Source organism: Patiria miniata, unplaced genomic scaffold (genome assembly GCF_015706575.1).
Source record: "Patiria miniata isolate m_02_andy unplaced genomic scaffold, ASM1570657v1 HiC_scaffold_3, whole genome shotgun sequence".
NCBI lineage: Eukaryota > Metazoa > Echinodermata > Asteroidea > Valvatida > Asterinidae > Patiria > Patiria miniata.
The window spans coordinates 10,252,602-10,273,195 of record NW_024037069.1 but is presented as its reverse complement, the minus strand read 5'-3'; the positions used below and the strand labels follow the sequence as shown (position 1 = coordinate 10,273,195).

Below are 20,594 nucleotides of genomic sequence, written 5' to 3'. Positions count from 1 at the left end.
CACCTGGTACCCCCCCCCCCACCCCCCTGCAATAACCTCTCTAGATCCGCCCTTGCACAACATCCAGAGATCACATTTAAAAGTTGACAAATTACGTGTGCATCTAGTACATATATGTGCATTGTACCTCAAAAAATTGTTACTAGGAATCTTGCTAAACTCTCCTACATACATACATGTGCCGGTAGTACGTCTAACATGAAGTTGTCAAAGAACACAAGAAAATAAGCCTGAACTATTTAAACACATACTGAATCCATCATACAAATGTAAAATATCATTGGATTACCATGTATTTACTAATTCATCGAAAAACTAAAAAAATCAAAATAATTTTAAATTTTGACTTTTGCCAGTTGAAAACCGTGCTGCTTAACATTTTCTCCATCTTAACAGCTGTCTGAAATGGAACAGCTGCCTGAAATGGACCATTGTACTAGGCAGTTGGTCCATATACAGCAACTACATGTACCTCTGGTACTGTTAAAGTCACAGTTCCTTACGGGACAAAGCGTTCACGATAGAGTTTTTCGTAGTAAGGCACACACTTAGCGATTTGTTCAATGGCCTTAGGATTGGTTACGGATGTCGAAGCTGGTTTGGGCAGGTCTTCGTTCTTCCTGAAGCCACTACTGCTCCTGTCGTTGGTGTGGTAGTCACAGTTGAAGTACCCTAGCTGGTCCTGACAAGTGATCCATTTGGCGTACATCGGTGAGCCGTCATTCTCCCATTCGATCAGCTTCCTGCTGAAAGGAATTCCAGTGGCCTTGCAGTAGGCAGCCATCACAGTCTCGGGCTGGGAGACCAAATCGTCGGCATCCATGACAAACGGCGCCGGATCCAGGTTTTCTCTGACATACTGGTAGAGTTCCAGGAGGTCCTTGAAACCCGCGTGCTCCCCCATGTCGGCTTTGTGCCACTCCTCCTTTGCCTCCTCATCAAGAAATGGTTTGCTTGGTCTCCACTCATCATGGCATTTTCTCCAGGAGGGTATGACCTGTATAAGACCCGTAAATGAACATCTTATATGAAGTTATGCAACTTATAGATTTGCTATTACTGACTTTTTCAGTAATTTGACAGCAGTCTTGGGTGCTCCTCTACAGAGGGCTTATTTGTCCTTCTCTCGGATGTCGCCCCCATTCATGTCTTTATTCTACTCTTGATACAACATTTGTGAATAACCTATTTCGTTTATTCTATCATTTTGTGTAACAACTTTTTTTGTTTCAATGGAAATTAAAACAAACAAACAAACAAACAAACACCCCCAACACCCCAACAAACAAGCAAACAAACCTTGTTTGGATTCCTGATTAGGAAAGTGTGGCGGTACCCATGAGGCAGGTGATCCATATCCACCTTCCCTGTAAGGCTCATGGCAAAATCCTTGACGAATACCAAGCTGGCATCCTTGTGTTCTGCCTCCAGTGTCTTCTTCACCCAGGCGTATGTGAAGATAGAGGAGTCGTATGCAGAGCCTGCACTAGGCAGAATGGCCGTGGCTCTTGGGGCTGGGGTGGACGCAGATTCACACTCTGGTCCCCCAACGAGGGCCTTGTTGTAGGGGTCATTGTAGAAAACCCCGCCTTCTAGATTGCTGATGGAGCGCAGGACTGCCGTGGTGCAGGAACGAGGGACTGACCACAGTATAACACGGGGCTGCTCATGAATACTGGCCATGATACTGCAACAAACTGGCTGTCCTGTACATGTAATAATATGTGGTCAACAGGTTGGCAGCATTTGGACAACCAGGCAGGTCAGTGTTTGTGGTCATGGTTAGGGCATACAGTGTTATGCTTCACTGCTTAACCCTAACAAAGGACTCTTTGAGGGTCAAATACCAAAAAACACAGTTAGCTTTACTAGGGGCAGTTAGGGTTAAAGTACAGTACCATAGAGCTTTGTGTACATAGTGGAAAAAAAAGCTTTTTAAAATGTAGGCCTACTTTGAACAATTCTTTTCTGATAAGCTGTGTGTAGGCCTATGGATTAGTGAACATTTGTATGTTAATACATTAGTAGGACTTGTGGATTGTGTACTTGAGAAATGCTGTACACAAAAAGTGCTGAAGTTTCAAGTGATCAAGCACATTCAATTTCTGTAGCATAACTGGGGCCCAACTTACAGAGAGGCACTTTAGTGGCCTCACTTTTTTTAGGAGGGGGCACTCAATAGATTTAAACAATAGATAAAGCTCATTTTAAAACAAAAAGTCCCATTTTTGTCCTCTTCCATTTTTGTTTATGCCTACCTACATGTATGAAAAAAAACAATATTTTGATGCTTTGTGCCTTTAACGATCAAAGGACATGGCTGAATTATTGTCAGAAAAATAATTCAAAATTGTATTATTGTTTGGATTCTTGATCAGAAAACTCTCTGGTGGTAATTTTACATGCACACACAGTATACCAACATTGGCTGGATTAGTTGTTAACATGTTTGTTCGCTTGTACCCCCTGCCCTGCAAACAGGACGCTGGGATACTCTGAATTTACGCTCTGATTGGATAGATTTTGGTGACCTGTGACCTGCACGTCATCACGGCCATCTACTAGGCAAGGTTTGAAACAGCCATTAAGACCGAGTCGTCAGATTGCTCAGTAAAGCGCATGCATAGTAGACTGTCGCATGGGGAGTAGACTGTCGCACGGGTAACCCATGCGACAGTCTACTACGCATGCGTATTTACCCTGTGCGTGAATCCTCCTCGCGCGCGCGTTTGTTTAACAGCAAGAATAACATCTGGCACGTGATGATGAATTGACCAGTGAGAGTTCGGCTCTCGATCATGAATATGTATGAGGTATCGTAAACAGCAACTACCTCTGGTACTGTTAAAGTCACAGTTCCTTACGGGACAAAGCGTTCACGATAGAGTTTTTCGTAGTAAGGCACACACTTAGCTATTTGTTCAATGGCCTTAGGATTGGTCACGGATGTCGGAGCTGGTTTGGGCAGTTCTTCGTTCTTCCTGAAGCCGCTACTGCACCTGTCGTTGGTGTGGTAGTCACAGTTGAAGTACCCTAACTGGTCCCGACAAGTGATCCATTTGGTGTACATCGGTGAGCCGTCATTCTCCCATTCTATCAGCTTCCTGCTGAAGGGAATTCCAGTGGCCTTGCAGTAGGCAGCCATCACAGTTTCGGGCTGGGAGACCAAATCGTCGGCGTCCATGACAAACGGCGCCGGATCCTGGTTTTCTCTGCCATACTGGTAGAGTTCCAGGAGGTCCTTGAAACCCCCATGCTCCCCCATGTTAGCTTTGTGCCACTCCTCCTTTGCCTCCTCATCAAGAAGTGGTTTGCTTGGTCTCCACTCATCATGGCATTTTCTCCAGGAGGGTATGACCTGTATAAGACCCGTAAATGAACATCTTATATGAAGTTATGCAACTTATAGATTTGCTATTATTGACTTTTTCAGTAATTTGACAGCAGTCTTGGGTGCTCCTCTACAGAGGGCTTATTTGTCCCTCTCTCGGATGTCGCCCCCATTCATGTCATTATTCTACTCTTGATACAACATTTGTAAATAACCTATTTTGTTTATTCTATCATTTTGTGTAACAACTTTTTTTGTTTCAATGGAAATTAAAACAAACAAACACCCCAACACCCAAACAACCCAACAAACAAGCAAACAAACCTTGTTTGGATTCCTGATTAGGAAAGTGTGGCGGTACCCATGAGGCAGGTGATCCATATACACCTTCCCTGCAAGGCTCATGGCAAAATCCTTGACGAATACCAAGCTGGCATTCTTGTGTTCTGCCTCCAGTGTCTTCTTCACCCAGGCGTATGTGAAGATAGAGGAGTCGTATGCACAGCCTGCACCAGGCAGAATGGCCGTGGCTCTTGGCACTGGGGTGAACGCAGATTCACTCTCTGGTCCCCCAACGAGGGCCTTGTTGTAGGGGTTATTGTACCAAACCAGACTGGTTTTGGCTTCAAATAAAACAGCAGTGTATGTTTTAGTACACTGCACATCAACAGGTTCGCAATGTCTAGACATACAGTGAAGGTCCGTGTTTGGGACATTTAATTATTCAGAGCAATTTTCCGAACGACTTCAACAATTTCAGTAGTTAATAGACAACATATCAAATAACTTTTGCATTCTATCCCACAACAGTGGTAGATTCAGAGAGGTGCAGAGGGAGTGCCCCCTCCCAGCAGTGGCCAAAATTTTCTCAAATAAGGCAATTTTTCATGCGAGAGAGCCCTTCCTCCCCCCTGGCACCCCCACAACATGCAGAAATCACATTTAAAAGTTGAACAATTATGTGTGCATCTAGTACATGTACCTCAAAAAATATGTTGCTAGGAACCTTGCTAAACTCTCCTACATACATACATGTACATCTAACATGAAGTTGTCAAAGAACACAAGGAAATAAGCCTGAACTAAGCTAAACGTATACTGAATCCATCAAAAAAAATGTAAAATATCATTGGGTTACCATGTATTTACTAATTCATCGAAAAACTTTTGACTTTTGCCAGTTGGAAACTGTGCTGCTTAACACTTTCTTCATCTTAACAGCTGTCTGAAATGGAACAGCTCAGAGCTGCCTGAAATGGACCAGTGTACTAGGCAGTTGGTCCAAGAATATTATACAAATATAACATGGTTTGAGGGTGGACAGTCGATATTCGCTCCCCGAGGTATTGGAAGTTGACAAACTTTGTCAACTTCCAATACCTTAGGGGAGCTAATATCGGCTGTCCACCCGAAATAAACCATGTTATATTTGTTTTCTTATACTTCATACATATTCAGTTGCCGAATTTTTTTTTATATATATATACACCTAAAACAAAATTTGGGGAAACTTGTACAGCTCACCAAAAGAATATTGTTGCTCAATTTCAATTACTATAGTTTGGTTCGTTTGCAATATAATACAGTAGCTACAGTTGTAAATTTAGTTGTTTGTGTACAACTTTCTTTTGTACAGGAGACATCTTTACACGGTCCATACATTTTCTCCAGTGCGGCATCATTGAGCTCTGGAAATTAACATTTACGCGAACCGTGCAACCATTCATCTCTCTTGGGCGATGTTCGCGCGTGCGTACTGCACCAGGGCGACAGTTCCTCGATTGCTCAGTAAAGCGCATGCGTAGTAGACTGTCGCACGGGTAACCCATGCGATAGTCTACTACGCATGCGTATTTACCCTGTGCGTGAATCCTCGCACGCGGGTTTGTTAAACAGCAAGAATAACATCTGGCACGTGATGGTGAATTGACCAGTGAGAGTTCGGCTCTCGATCATGAATATGTATGAGGTATAGTAAACAGCAACTACCTCTGGTACTGTTAAAGTCACAGTTCCTTATGTAACCCTGAAAAATGACACACTATGGGGGAACTCGCAAAAACCAAAGATTCAATGGGGATTAACTAACGAAACTAAACTAAACTCAGGATCTTTGAAAGGAAAAGACGCGAGGAAATTGAATTAATAGAGACAAAGGACACAAATCTAGATTTCAAACCAAAAGAAAAAAACCACATTTATTTACTACGAACTGAAATAAAACTAAAAGAACAGAACGATAGACCAAAGACCGATAGCCAACTTAAAGACTGAACTTTACAAAAACCTAAAATACATGTAACTAAAAGCAAGACTAAAACTAAAACCTAAAACCAACACAGTGTGAATTAATGGATCTTATTAGAGTACACTTTGACGAAAATCTGTAAACAAGAAAAAGAGAAGCAAAAAAACATAATAAGAAACAGTAAACAATGAAAACGAGGTCAAGTTATACGCTAGGTCTAAGTTATTTAAACAAAATAATATGTGGGAAAACCACTCCTCTTGGCTTTATGATGTACATACTAAAATAATGGTAATGGAGAAACATATCCATCCAACTACCAACCAAGGGTACAAATTCATAGGTCTCCACTTATAACCAGATTTCGAAATACAACCACAGAACTATAAACAAAAATAATCAAACGTTATAATTAAAAAGGCAATAAGACATTCATCAACCACTTGAACAAACTCATTAGGCAAGAAAACTCAGTCATTCTGATTACCAAGAAAACAAATCAATAATTCAACCTTGTAACAACACACTTTTCCTCAAAGATACCAAAACTGCAATGATCATGATCCATCACAAATTCAATCAAAAATCAAATCATAGCAAGACTGCTCATGAACTTACTAAAAACATGTCATAACCCTGAACATTATTAAAACAAAACAAACTTCTCAAAACTTATACACAAAACTGAACTGAGTACAAAATGTACATAACATAAATAAAACAATTTCATGTCAAAACTCACCAATGACTTGACAAGCAGACAATCCCAAGCAGGAAAACACTCTCCAGGTAGGAGGAACATATAAATGTGAACTTGTCTCTGCTGGTCTGCTGGCTGTACTAAATAAAGCTTAACTACGTGGCAGATTATATAGGGGAAAGGGGGGGGGTTCTAAACTGACACTTAAAATGATTTCTTTTTCCCGAGGGGAGCTACTAACTACACCAATGCAGTATACAATAATACAATACTCTGCACCCTGAACGTGACCAGTAGGAAGGTCATGAGTTCAAAGTTGACATCCATTTGTAGAACAGTAAATATTAATTGTCCTTATACCCTCTGAGTTCAAGCTATAAATCTTAAATTTGTAACCTTCGGAGTTAAGTTGCCGCAGAGCAGTAAAGCTTAATTCTTAACCTTGTCCTGACCTGACCTGAACGGTGAACTCAAATTTTCCTGAACACAGAGTGAATTTATCCATTTGTCTTATCCTAAAAAAAAAAACCTTATTGGACATTAACTACATCGTTATCAGACAAAACTTCACAACTAAATCTTGGCCCTGCCACATTTACGGGACAAAGCGTTCACGATAGAGTTTTTCGTAGTAAGGCACACACTTAGCGATTTGTTCAATGGCCTTAGGATTGGTTACGGATGTCGAAGCTGGCTTGGGCAGGTCTTCGTTCTTCCTGAAGCCACTACTGCTCCTGGCGTTGGTGTGGTAATTACAGTTCAAGTACCCTAAGTGGTCCCGACAAGTGATCCATTTTTCATACATCGGTGAGCCGTCATTCTCCCATTCTATCAGCTTCCTGCTGAAGGGAATTCCAGTGACCTTGCAGTAGGCAGCCATCACAGTCTCGGGCTGGGAGACTAAATCATCGGCGTCCATGACAAACGGTGCTGGATCCAAGTTTTCTCTGACATACTGGAAGAGTTCCAGGAGATCCTTGAAACCCCCATGCTCCCCCATGTTAGCTTTGTGCCACTCCTCCTTTGCCTCCTCATCAAGAAGTGGTTTGCTTGGTCTCCACTCCTCATGGCATTTTCTCCAGGAGGGTATGACCTGTGTAAGACCCGTAAATGAACATCTTATATGAAGTTATGCAACTTATAGATTTGCTATTATTGACTTTTTTAGTAATTTGACAGCAGTCTTGGGTGCTCCTCTACAGAAGGCTAATTTGTCCTTCTCTCGGATGTCACCCCCATTCATGTCATTATTCTACTCTTGATACAACATTTGTATAAAATAACCTATTTCGTTTATTCTATCATTTTGTGTAACAACTTTTTTTGTTTCAATGGAAATTAAAACAAACAAACAGCCCAACAACCCCAACAAACAAGCAAACGAACCTTGTTTGGATTCCTGATTAGGAAAGTGTGGTGGTACCCATGAGGCAGGTGATCCATATACTCCTTCCCTGCAAGGCTCAAGGCAAAATCCTTGAGCAATACCAAGCTGGCATTCTTGTGTTCTGCCTCCAGTGTCTTCTTCACCCAGGCGTGTGTGAAGATAGAGGAGTCGTATGCAGAGCCTGCACTAGGCAGAATGGCCGTGGCTCTTGGGGCTGGGGTGGACGCAGATTCACTCTCTGGTCCCCAACGAGGGCCTTGTTATAGGGCTCATAGTAAATCACGCCACGTTCTAGATTGCTGATGGAGCGCAGGACTGCCGTGGTGCAGGAACGAGGGACTGACCACAGTATAACACGGGGCTGCTCATGAATATTGGCCATGATACTGAAACAAACTGGTTATCCTGTACATATATGCATCAACAGGTTGGCAGCATCTGGACAACCAGGTTTGTGTTTGTGCTCTGTGGTTAGGGCATACAATGTTATCCTTCACTCCTTAACCCTAACGAAGTACCAAAAAAACCAGTTAGCTTTACCAGGGGCGGTTAGGGTTAAAGTACCATAGAGCTATGTGTACATCGTGAAAAAAAAAGCTTTTGAAAATGTACTTTGAACAATTCTTTCTGATAAGCTATGTGTAGGCCTATGGATTAGTGAACATGTTAATACGTTAGCAGGACTTGTGGATTGTGAACTTGAGAAATATATGCTGCACACAAAAAGTGCTGAAGTGATCAAGCACATTCAATTTCTGTAGCATAACTGGGGCCCAACTTACAGGGAGGCACTTTGTGGCCTCACTTTTCGGGAGGTGGTACTCAATAGATTTAAACAATAGAAAAGCTCATTTTAAAGGAAAAAGTCCCATTTTTGTCCTTCCATTTTTTTATGCCTACGGTACCTACGTGTATGAAAAAACAATATTTTGATGCTTTGTGCCTTTAACGATCAAAGGACATGGCTGAATTATTGTCAGAAAAATAATTTAAAATTGTATTATTGTTTGGATTCTTGATCAGAAAACTCTCTGGTGGTAATTTTACATGCACACACAGTATACCAACATTGGCTGGAGTAGTTGCCAACATGTTTGTTTGCTCGTACCCCCCGCCCTGCAAACAGGACGCTGGGATACTCTGATGAATTCACGCTCTGATTGGATAGATTTTGGTGACCTGTGACCTGCACGTCATCACGACCATCTGCTAGGCAAGGTTTGAAACAGCCATTAAGACCGAGTCGTCACTCTTTTATTCCCATTCATAAAGGCTTTATTTCGTTGAAAAGCGTAATAATGTGGGAACATCTGTAAATTGTATTATTGTTTGGATTCTGTAAATCTGTAAATTGTATTATTGTTTGGAATAAATGTTTTGTAAATTTTCGATTCTCGTCACTTGCTCAGGCTCCGTTTCGAATTCACGATGGGTCAGATTGCATGATGCGATGCTCAAAATTTGTCCACATCGTTCGCAGTGAAACATCAACAGAAATCACATCTGGTATGAAATGTGCGCATTTTCAAGGGAAAGTTTTCGGATAGCATTTGCGCGCATTGGCTAACTGCGGTCTTAAACGGCTGCAGCCAGATGCTTCATACATAGGTCATAGGCCACTTCCTTCACAAGATTCTGTGAAGCTCATTAGCGTATCCCAGTGCCCTATTTGCAGGGAGGGGTACAAGCGAAACATGTGTGTGGCATGATCCATCACTAGGAGAAATCCTAAACACTTTGATAGTGACTAACAGGGCCCATTTTTTTGTATGGTTCCCTGGTTGCTGTGCAGTGTAAAACGTTTGGCAATCTACTGTGACTAGTTCTTTTCTGTGGATGTAAAAAATTTGTCCTCTTAAACCCACGGTTGTATATTCCCACCCCATTGTTAAGGATTGTGCTCACCAAGACTTTAAGACTTTCCAGGCTGATTTGTCAAAAACAAAATGTGGAAAGCAAAAACACAAATTTTAAACTCTTTAAGTTTATTCTCATTCTCATTATACACTAACGTCTGTGTACATGCCTTGGTATTTTAAAGAGAGAACAATGTATTAGTAACAAATAACAAAGACACTGCGTTATTATCCAAAACAAATCTTTAGAGATTTATGTACTTATTGTACCAAATATCCTGTGAAGTTACATGTATTCTGCGGTGCTGCATTTTAAAATTTTGAATGTAATGTTGTACATGTAATATTTGAAATACGTGTTTTACAAATATCTCCAAAATGATTGAGACTTTTTTTTTTTTTTTTTTTTTTTAGATAAATGGATGTTTCAGCTGAATACATTTGTATATGTACATCAAATGATAGATTCATTTATGCTGATTCATATATGCTGCCTATCTGCACATAATGAAGCTGAAGTTGGTCCAATAATATAGTACAGCAACTAGCTCTGATACTGTTAAAAGTCACAGACAGTACCTTACGGGACAAAGCGTTCACGATAGAGTTTTTCGTAGTAAGGCACACACTTAGCTATTTGTTCAATGGCCTTAGGATTGGTCACGGATGTCGAAGCTGGTTTGGGCAGGTCTTCGTTCTTCCTGAAGCCGCTACTGCACCTGTCGTTGGTGTGGTAGTCACAGTTGAAGTACCCTAACTGGTCCCGACAAGTGATCCATTTGGCGTACATCGGTGAGCTGTCATTCTCCCATTCGATCAGCTTCCTGCTGAAAGGAATTCCAGTGGCCTTGCAGTAGGCAGTCATCACAGTCTCGGGCTGGGAGACCAAATCGTCGGCATCCATGACAAACGGCGCCGGATCCAGGTTTTCTCTGACGTATTGGTAGAGTTCCAGGAGGTCCTTGAAACCCGCGTACTCCCCCATGTCGGCTTTGTGCCACTCCTCCTTTGCCTCCTCATCAAGAAGTGGTTTGCTTGGTCTCCACTCATCATGGCATTTTCTCCAGGAGGGTATGACCTGTATAAGACCCGTAAATGAACATCTTATATGAAGTTATGCAACTTATAGATTTGCTATTACTGACTTTTTCAGTAATTTGACAGCAGTCTTGGGTGCTCCTCTACAGAGGGCTTATTTGTCCTTCTCTCGGATGTCGCCCCCATTCATGTCTTTATTCTACTCTTGATACAACATTTGTGAATAACCTATTTCGTTTATTCTATCATTTTGTGTAACAACTTTTTTTGTTTCAATGGAAATTAAAACAAACAAACAAACAAACAAACACCCCCAACACCCCAACAAACAAGCAAACAAACCTTGTTTGGATTCCTGATTAGGAAAGTGTGGCGGTACCCATGAGGCAGGTGATCCATATCCACCTTCCCTGTAAGGCTCATGGCAAAATCCTTGACGAATACCAAGCTGGCATCCTTGTGTTCTGCCTCCAGTGTCTTCTTCACCCAGGCGTATGTGAAGATAGAGGAGTCGTATGCAGAGCCTGCACTAGGCAGAATGGCCGTGGCTCTTGGGGCTGGGGTGGACGCAGATTCACACTCTGGTCCCCAAAAGAGGGCCTTGTTATAGGGGTCATTGTAGAAAACCCCGCCTTCTAGATTGCTGATGGAGCGCAGGACTGCCGTGGTGCAGGAACGAGGGACTGACCACAGTATAACACGGGGCTGCTCATGAATATTGGCCATGATACTGAAACAAACTGGCTGTCCTGTACATGTAATAATATGTGGTCAACAGGTTGGCAGCATTTGGACAACCAGGCAGGTCAGTGTTTGTGCTCATGCTTAGGGCATACAGTGTTATGCTTCACTGCTTAACCCTAACAAAGGACTCTTTGAGGGTCAAATACCAAAAAACACAGTTAGCTTTACTAGGGGCAGTTAGGGTTAAAGTACAGTACCATAGAGCTTTGTGTACATAGTGGAAAAAAAAGCTTTTTAAAATGTAGGCCTACTTTGAACAATTCTTTTCTGATAAGCTGTGTGTAGGCCTATGGATTAGTGAACATTTGTATGTTAATACATTAGTAGGACTTGTGGATTGTGAACTTGAGAAATGCTGTACACAAAAAGTGCTGAAGTTTCAAGTGATCAAGCACATTCAATTTCTGTAGCATAACTGGGGCCCAACTTACAGGGAGGCACTTTAGTGGCCTCACTTTTTTTAGGAGGGGGCACTCAATAGATTTAAACAATAGATAAAGCTCATTTTAAAACAAAAAGTCCCATTTTTGTCCTCTTCCATTTTTGTTTATGCCTACCTACATGTATGAAAAAAACAATATTTTGATGCTTTGTGCCTTTAACGATCAAAGGACATGGCTGAATTATTGTCAGAAAAATAATTCAAAATTGTATTATTGTTTGGATTCTTGATCAGAAAACTCTCTGGTGGTAATTTTACATGCACACACAGTATACCAACATTGGCTGGATTAGTTGTTAACATGTTTGTTCGCTTGTACCCCCTGCCCTGCAAACAGGACGCTGGGATACTCTGAATTCACGCTCTGATTGGATAGATTTTGGTGACCTGTGACCTGCACGTCATCACGGCCATCTACTAGGCAAGGTTTGAAACAGCCATTAAGACCGAGTCGTCAGATTGCTCAGTAAAGCGCATGCATAGTAGACTGTCGCATGGGGAGTAGACTGTCGCACGGGTAACCCATGCGACAGTCTACTACGCATGCGTATTTACCCTGTGCGTGAATCCTCCTCGCGCGCGCGTTTGTTTAACAGCAAGAATAACATCTGGCACGTGATGATGAATTGACCAGTGAGAGTTCGGCTCTCAATCATGAATATGTATGAGGTATAGCAAACAGCAACTACCTCTGGTACTGTTAAAGTCACAGTTCCTTACGGGACAAAGCGTTCACGATAGAGTTTTTCGTAGTAAGGCACACACTTAGCTATTTGTTCAATGGCCTTAGGATTGGTCACGGATGTCGAAGCTGGTTTGGGCAGGTCTTCGTTCTTCCTGAAGCCGCTACTGCACCTGTCGTTGGTGTGGTAGTCACAGTTGAAGTACCCTAACTGATCCCGACAAGTGATCCATTTGGTGTACATCTGTGAGCCGTCATTCTCCCATTCTATCAGCTTCCTGCTGAAAGGAATTCCAGTGGCCTTGCAGTAGGCAGCCATCACAGTTTCGGGCTGGGAGACCAAATCGTCGGCGTCCATGACAAACGGCGCCGGATCCTGGTTTTCTCTGCCATACTGGTACAGTTCCAGGAGGTCCTTGAAACCCCCATGCTCCCCAATGTTGGCTTTGTGCCACTCCTCCTTTGCCTCCTCATCAAGAAGTGGTTTGCTTGGTCTCCACTCATCATGGCATTTTCTCCAGGAGGGTATGACCTGTATAAGACCCGTAAATGAACATCTTATATGAAGTTATGCAACTTATAGATTTGCTATTATTGACTTTTTCAGTAATTTGACAGCAGTCTTGGGTGCTCCTCTACAGAGGGCTTATTTGTCCCTCTCTCGGATGTCGCCCCCATTCATGTCATTATTCTACTCTTGATACAACATTTGTAAATAACCTATTTCGTTTATTCTATCATTTTGTGTAACAACTTTTTTTGTTTCAATGGAAATTAAAACAAACAAACACCCCAACACCCCAACAACCCAACAAACAAGCAAACAAACCTTGTTTGGATTCCTGATTAGGAAAGTGTGGCGGTACCCATGAGGCAGGTGATCCATATACACCTTCCCTGCAAGGCTCATGGCAAAATCCTTGACGAATACCAAGCTGGCATCCTCCAGTGTCTTCTTCACCCAGGCGTATGTGAAGATAGAGGAGTCGTATGCACAGCCTGCACCAGGCAGAATGGCCGTGGCTCTTGGCACTGGGGTGAACGCAGATTCACTCTCTGGTCCCCCAACGAGGGCCTTGTTGTAGGGGTTATTGTACCAAACCAGACTGGTTTTGGCTTCAAATAAAACAGCAGTGTATGTTTTAGTACACTTCACATCAACAGGTTCGCAATGTCTAGACATACAGTGAAGGTCCGTGTTTGGGACATTTAATTATTCAGAGCAATTTTCCGAACGACTTCAACAATTTCAGTAGTTAATAGACAACATATCAAATAACTTTTGCATTCTATCCCACAACAGTGGTAGATTCAGAGAGGTGCAGAGGGAGTGCCCCCTCCCAGCAGTGGCCAAAATTTTCTCAAATAAGGCAATTTTTCATGTGAGAGAGCCCTTCCTCCCCCCTGGCACCCCCACAACATGCATAAATCACATTTAAAAGTTGAACAATTATGTGTGCATCTAGTACATGTACCTCAAATTTTTTTTGCTAGGAACCTTGCTAAACTCTCCTACATACATGTACATGTACATGTACATCTAACATGAAGTTGTCAAAGAACACAAGGAAATAAGCCTGAACTAAGCTAAACGTATACTGAATCCATCATAAAAATGTAAAATATCATTGGGTTACCATGTATTTACTAATTCATCGAAAAACTTTTGACTTTTTCCAGTTGAAAACTGTGCTGCTTAACATTTTCTTCATCTTAACAGCTGTCTGAAATGGAACAGCTGCCTGAAATGGACCAGTGTACTAGGCAGTTGGTCCAAGAATATTATACAAATATAACATGGTTTGAGGGTGGACAGTCGATATTCGCTCCCCGAGGTATTGGAAGTTGACAAACTTTGTCAACTTCCAATACCTAGGGGAGCGAATATCGGCTGTCCACCCGAAATAAACAATGTTATATTTGTTTTACTATACTTCATACATATTCAGTTGCCGAATTTTTTTAATATATATATATGCACCTAAAACAAAATTCGGGGAAACTTGAACAGCTCACCAAAAGAAGATTGTTGCTCAATTTCAATTACTATAGTTTGGTTCGTTTGCAATATAATACAGTAACTACAGTTGTACAGTTGTTTGTGTACAACTTTCTTTTGTACAGGAGACATCTTTACACGGTCCATACATTTTCTCCAGTGCGGCATCATTGAGCTCTGGAAATTAACATTTATGCGAACCGTGCAACCATTCATCTCTCTTGGGCGATGTTCGCGCGTGCGTACTGCACCAGGGCGACAGTTCCTCGATTGCTCAGTAAAGCGCATGCGTAGTAGACTGTCGCACGGGTAACCCATGCGATAGTCTACTACGCATGCGTATTTACCCTGTGCGTGAATCCTCGCACGCGGGTTTGTTAAACAGCAAGAATAACATCAGGCACGTGATGGTGAATTGACCAGTGAGAGTTCGGCTCTCGATCATGAATATGTATGAGGTATAGTAAACAGCAACTACCTCTGGTACTGTTAAAGTCACAGTTCCTTATGTAACCCTGAAAAATGACACACTATGGGGGAACTCGCAAAAACTAAAGATTCAATGGGGATTAACTAACGAAACTAAACTAAACTCAGGATCTTTGAAAGGAAAAGACGCGAGGAAATTGAATTAATAGAGACAAAGGACACAAATCTAGATTTCAAACCAAAAGAAAAAAACCACATTTATTTACTAAGAACTGAAATAAAACTAAAAGAACAGAACGATAGACCAAAGACCGATAGCCAACTTAAAGACTGAACTTTACAAAAACCTAAAATACATGTAACTAAAAGCAAGACTAAAACTAAAACCTAAAACCAACACAGTGTGAATTAATGGATCTTATTAGAGTACACTTTGACGAAAATCTGTAAACAAGAAAAAGAGAAGCAAAAAAACATAATAAGAAACAGTAAACAATGAAAACGAAGTCAAGTTATACGCTAGGTCTAAGTTATTTAAACAAAATAATATGTGGGAAAACCACTCCTCTTGGCTTTATGATGTACATACTAAAATAATGGTAATGGAGAAACATATCCATCCAACTACCAACCAAGGGTACAAATTCATAGGTCTCCACTTATAACCAGATTTCGAAATACAACCACAGAACTATAAACAAAAATAATCAAACGTTATAATTAAAAAGGCAATAAGACATTCATCAACCACTTGAACAAACTCATTAGGCAAGAAAACTCAGTCATTCTGATTACCAAGAAAACAAATCAATAATTCAACCTTGTAACAACACACTTTTCCTCAAAGATACCAAAACTGCAATGATCATGATCCATCACAAATTCAATCAAAAATCAAATCATAGCAAGACTGCTCATGAACTTACTAAAAACATGTCATAACCCTGAACATTATTAAAACAAAACAAACTTCTCAAAACTTATACACAAAACTGAACTGAGTACATAACATAAATAAAACAATTTCATGTCAAAACTCACCAATGACTTGACAAGCAGACAATCCCAAGCAGGAAAACACTCTCCAGGTAGGAGGAACATATAAATGTGAACTTGTCTCTGCTGGTCTGCTGGCTGTACTAAATAAAGCTTAACTATGTGGCAGATTATATAGGGGAAAGGGGGGGGGGTTCTAAACTGACACTTAAAATGATTTCTTTTTCCCGAGGGGAGCTACTAAATACACCAATGCAGTATACAATAATACAATACTCTGCACCCTGAACGTGACCAGTAGGAAGGTCATGAGTTCAAGGTTGACATCCATTTGTAGAACAGTAAATATTAATTGTCCTTATACCCTCTGAGTTCAAGCTATAAATCTTAAATTTGTAACCTTCGGAGTTAAGTTGCCGCAGAGCAGTAAAGCTTAATTCTTAACCTTGTCCTGACCTGACCTGAACGGTGAACTCAAATTTTCCTGAACACAGAGTGAATTTATCCATTTGTCTTATCCTAAAAAAAAACCCCTTATTGGACATTAACTACATCGTTATCAGACAAAACTTCACAACTAAATCTTGGCCCTGCCACATTTACGGGACAAAGCGTTCACGATAGAGTTTTTCGTAGTAAGGCACACACTTAGCGATTTGTTCAATGGCCTTAGGATTGGTCACGGATGTCGAAGCTGGTTTGGGCAGGTCTTCGTTCTTCCTGAAGCCGCTACTGCTCCTGGCGTTGGTGTGGTAATTACAGTTCAAGTACCCTAAGTGGTCCCGACAAGTGATCCATTTGGCGTACATCGGTGAGCCGTCATTCTCCCATTCGATCAGCTTCCTGCTGAAGGGAATTCCAGTGGCCTTGCAGTAGGCAGCCATCACAGTCTCGGGCTGGGAGACTAAATCGTCGGCATCCATGACAAACGGCGCCGGATCCAGGTTTTCTCTGACGTACTGGTAGAGTTCCAGGAGGTCCTTGAAACCCGCGTGCTCCCCCATGTCGGCTTTGTGCCACTCCTCCTTTGCCTCCTCATCAAGAAGTGGTTTGCTTGGTCTCCACTCATCATGGCATTTTCTCCAGGAGGGTATGACCTGTATAAGACCCGTAAATGATCATCTTATATGAAGTTATGCAACTTATAGATTTGCTATTATTGACTTTTTCATTAATTTGACAGCAGTCTTGGGTGCTCCTATACAGAAGGCTAATTTGTCCTTCTCTCGGATGTCACCCCCATTCATGTCTTTATTCTACTCTTGATACAACATTTGTATAAAATAACCTATTTCATTTATTCTATCATTTTGTGTAACAACTTTTTTTGTTTCAATGGAAATTAAAACAAACAAACAAACAAACACCCCAACACCCCCAACAAACAAGCAAACAAACCTTGTTTGGATTCCTGATTAGGAAAGTGTGGCGGTACCCATGAGGCAGGTGATCCATATACACCTTCCCTGCAAGGCTCATGGCAAAGTCTTTGACGAATACCAAGCTGGCATCCTTGTGTTCTGCCTCCAGTGTCTTCTTCACCCAGGCGTATGTGAAGATAGAGGAGTCGTATGCAGAGCCTGCACTAGGCAGAATGGCCGTGGCTCTTGGGGCTGGGGTGGACGCAGATTCACTCTCTGGTCCCCCAACGAGGGCCTTGTAATAGGGCTCATAGTAAATCTCGCCACGTTCTACTAGATTGCTGATGGAGCGCAGGACTGCCGTGGTGCAGGAACGAGGGACTGACCACAGTATAACACGGGGCTGCTCATGAATACTGGCCATGATACTGAAACAAACTGGCTATCCTGTACATGTAATAATATGTGGTCAACAGGTTGGCAGCATTTGGACAACCAGGCAGGTCAGTGTTTGTGGTCATGGTTAGGGCATACAGTGTTATGCTTCACTGCTTAACCCTAACAAAGGACTCTTTGAGGGTCAAATACCAAAAAACACAGTTAGCTTTACCAGGGGCGGTTAGGGTTAATTAAAGTACCGGTACCATAATAAATAATAATAATAAAAATTGCATTTATTATGCGCATATACCATAAAATACATGTTCAAATGCGCATTACAAAATTTGAACAGTATCTAAAATATTAAAAATACGAATTCGAATTAAACATTAATCTTAAATGTAAAAAAACCACTAGATATTTTAGAAAACACTGTCAAAGCAATGAAACTTAAAATTACAAAAACAAGACCTACATTTAAAATAGATAATAGTAAAACCTTATATAGCCTTGGTCAATGCTCTCGTCGTTATTCGTCCCGTACGCGGTCAATCGTCGGCATATATCCTCACGCGCTATGCACATGCATGTAAAAATGCAGCGCGAACAGCGACCTCACGCGGCCACTATTTTTATGCAAATCAGTTGGAGACGATGTCGAGCCTTGGTTCAATCGTCGGCCAAAGCTTATGTTTTTCTTTACTTTGCGCTAGATTTCCAGCGCACGACCTCGTATGCGAATACAGATAATGTAGGCGGGGCTAATATGTGGAGTGTCCAATCACACCTTGGTAAATCCGGACGTCATCAAATTATTTGCAGCTATTCCGGCTTTTGCGGACGTGACAGGAACAACAGTTTTTGTGCATTGGTGCCGTGTGCAGAGACTCACAATGTGTACGTGTATGGATTATGTACGGTGCCACGTTTCACTATGCAAGTTTCCACGCAACGATCGACCAATAAGAAAACGACATTTAAGGTCAGCTAAGGCTATTAACATAATGAGCACCACCCCAAAAACCTCACATGGACGATTGAACCAAGGCTCGACATCGTCTCCAACTGATTTGTATAAAAATAGTGGCCGCGTGAGGTCGCTGTTCGCGCTGTATTTTTACATGCATGTGCATAGCGCGTGAGGATATATGCCGACGATTGACCGCGTACGGGACGAATAACGACGAGAGCATTGACCAAGGCTAAACCTTATACGAATGCCTTTGTAAAAAGAAAAGTCTTAAGCTTAGTCTTAGACTAAGACTAAGACTACCATAGAGCTATGTGTACATAGAGGGAAAAAAAAGCTTTTGAAAATGTAATTTGAACAATTCTTTTCTGATAAGCTTTGTGTAGGCCTATGGATTAGTGAACATTTGTATGTTAATACGTTAGCAGGACTTGTGGATTGTGAACTTGAGAAATATATGCTGTACACAAAAAGTGCTGAAGTGATCAAGCACATTCAATTTCTGTAGCATAACTGGGGCCCAACTTACAGGGAGGCACTTTAGTGGCCTCACTTTTCGGGAGGTGGCACTCAATAGATTTAAACAATAGAAAAGCTCATTTTAAAAGAAAAAGTCCCATTTTTGTCCTCTTCCATTTTTTTTATGCCTACACCTACGTGTATGAAAAAACAATATTTTGATGCTTTGTGCCTTTAACGATCAAAGGACATGGCTGAATTATTGTCAGAAAAATAATTTAAAATTGTATTATTGTTTGGATTCTTGATCAGAAAACTCTCTGGTGGTAATTTTACATGCACACACAGTATACCAACATTGGCTGGAGTAGTTGCTAACATGTATGTTCGCTCGTACCCCCCGCCCTGCAAACAGGACGCTGGGATACTCTGATGAATTCACGCTCTGATTGGATAGATTTTGGTGACCTGTGACTTGCACGTCATCACGACCATCTACTACGGCAAGGTTTGAAACAGCCATTAAGACCGAGTCGTCACTCTTTTATTCCCATTCATAAAGGCTTTATTTCGTTGAAAAGCGTAATAATGTGGGAACATCTGTAAATTGTATTATTGTTTGGATTCTGTAAATCTGTATATTGTATTATTGTTTGGAATAAATGTTTTGAAAATTTTCGATTCTCGTCACTTGCTCGGGCTCCGTTTCGAATTCACGATGGGTCAGATTGCATGATGCGATGCTCAAAATTTGTCCACATCGTTCGCAGTGAAACATTAACAGAAATCACATCTGGTATGAAACGTGCGCATTTTCAAGGGAAAGTTTTCGGATAGCATTTGCGCGCATTGGCTAACTGCGGTCTTAAACGGCTGCAGCCAGATGCTTTATACATAGGTCATAGGCCACTTCCTTCACAAGATTCTGTGAAGCTCATTAGCGTATCCCAGTGCCCTATTTGCAGGGCGGGGTACGAGCGAAACATGTTTGTGGCATGATCCATCACTAGGAGAAATCCTAAACACTTTGATAGTGACTAACAGGGCCCATTTTTTGTATGGTTCCCTGGTTGATGTGCATTGTCAAAACGTTTGACAATCTACCGTGACTAGTTCTTTTCTGTGGATGTAAAAAATTGTCCTCTTAGACCCACGGTTGTATATTCCCACCCCATTGTTAAGGATTGTGCTCACCAAGACTTTAAGACTTCGGCCAGGCTGATTTGTCAAAAACAAAATGTGGAAAGCAAAAACACAAATTTTAAACTCTTTAAGTTTATTCTCATTCTCATTATACACTAACGTCTGTGTACATGCCTTGGTATTTTAAAGAGAGAACAATGTATTAGTAACAAATAACAAAGACACTGCGTTATTATCCAAAACAAATCTTTAGAGATTTATGTACTTATTGTACCAAATATCCTGTGAAGTTACATGTATTCTGCGGTGCTGCATTTTAAAATTTTGAATGTAATGTTGTACATGTAATATTTGAAATACGTGTTTTACAAATGTCTCCAAAATGATTGAGACATTTTTTTTTTTTTTTTTTTTAGATAAATGGATGT

At 41.3% G+C, this 20,594-nt stretch overlaps 6 protein-coding genes across 7 annotated transcripts; all 6 read right to left on the bottom strand.

The window, feature by feature from the left end:
• Positions 1 to 31: 31 nt before the first annotated feature.
• Positions 32 to 4,344, bottom strand: LOC119738462. Its single transcript, XM_038213362.1, has 3 exons — positions 3,656 to 4,344; positions 2,834 to 3,358; positions 32 to 472 (listed from the first exon to the last, which is right to left on the bottom strand). The coding sequence occupies exons 1-2, from the start codon at positions 4,019 to 4,021 to the stop codon at positions 2,861 to 2,863; spliced, it is 864 nt and encodes a 287-aa protein (XP_038069290.1). The 5' UTR covers positions 4,022 to 4,344; the 3' UTR covers positions 32 to 472; positions 2,834 to 2,860.
• Positions 500 to 2,046, bottom strand: LOC119736453 (branched-chain-amino-acid aminotransferase-like protein 2). The gene is made up of 2 exons (XM_038210472.1): positions 1,300 to 2,046; positions 500 to 997 (listed from the first exon to the last, which is right to left on the bottom strand). The coding sequence occupies exons 1-2, from the start codon at positions 1,681 to 1,683 to the stop codon at positions 500 to 502; spliced, it is 882 nt and encodes a 293-aa protein (XP_038066400.1). The 5' UTR covers positions 1,684 to 2,046.
• A 2,463-nt stretch (positions 4,345 to 6,807) lies between the features above and the next one.
• On the bottom strand, positions 6,808 to 8,758 carry LOC119736452 (branched-chain-amino-acid aminotransferase-like protein 2). Its single transcript, XM_038210471.1, has 3 exons — positions 8,731 to 8,758; positions 7,666 to 7,922; positions 6,808 to 7,372 (listed from the first exon to the last, which is right to left on the bottom strand). The coding sequence occupies exons 1-3, from the start codon at positions 8,756 to 8,758 to the stop codon at positions 6,875 to 6,877; spliced, it is 783 nt and encodes a 260-aa protein (XP_038066399.1). The 3' UTR covers positions 6,808 to 6,874.
• An 876-nt stretch (positions 8,759 to 9,634) lies between these two features.
• On the bottom strand, positions 9,635 to 12,247 carry LOC119736901. The gene is made up of 2 exons (XM_038210923.1): positions 10,903 to 12,247; positions 9,635 to 10,600 (listed from the first exon to the last, which is right to left on the bottom strand). Exons 1-2 carry the CDS (start codon positions 11,284 to 11,286, stop codon positions 10,103 to 10,105), a joined length of 882 nt encoding a protein of 293 aa, XP_038066851.1. The 5' UTR covers positions 11,287 to 12,247; the 3' UTR covers positions 9,635 to 10,102.
• Positions 12,248 to 12,424: 177 nt separating this feature from the next.
• On the bottom strand, positions 12,425 to 13,895 carry LOC119737147. Its single transcript, XM_038211265.1, has 2 exons — positions 13,258 to 13,895; positions 12,425 to 12,960 (listed from the first exon to the last, which is right to left on the bottom strand). Exons 1-2 carry the CDS (start codon positions 13,609 to 13,611, stop codon positions 12,463 to 12,465), a joined length of 852 nt encoding a protein of 283 aa, XP_038067193.1. The 5' UTR covers positions 13,612 to 13,895; the 3' UTR covers positions 12,425 to 12,462.
• Positions 13,896 to 15,083: 1,188 nt separating this feature from the next.
• Positions 15,084 to 18,880, bottom strand: LOC119738794 (branched-chain-amino-acid aminotransferase-like protein 2). Of its 2 annotated transcripts, XR_005272503.1 has the most exons (4): positions 18,803 to 18,880; positions 17,251 to 18,093; positions 15,898 to 16,949; positions 15,084 to 15,300 (listed from the first exon to the last, which is right to left on the bottom strand). XR_005272503.1 is itself a non-coding variant. In XM_038213755.1 (3 exons), the coding sequence occupies exons 2-3, from the start codon at positions 17,635 to 17,637 to the stop codon at positions 16,452 to 16,454; spliced, it is 885 nt and encodes a 294-aa protein (XP_038069683.1). In that variant the 5' UTR covers positions 17,638 to 18,093; positions 18,803 to 18,880; the 3' UTR covers positions 15,084 to 16,451. The 2 variants fall into 2 exon arrangements, 1 of the variants encoding a protein (XP_038069683.1); XM_038213755.1 differs by having other exon boundaries at positions 15,084 to 16,949.
• Positions 18,881 to 20,594: the final 1,714 nt, after the last annotated feature.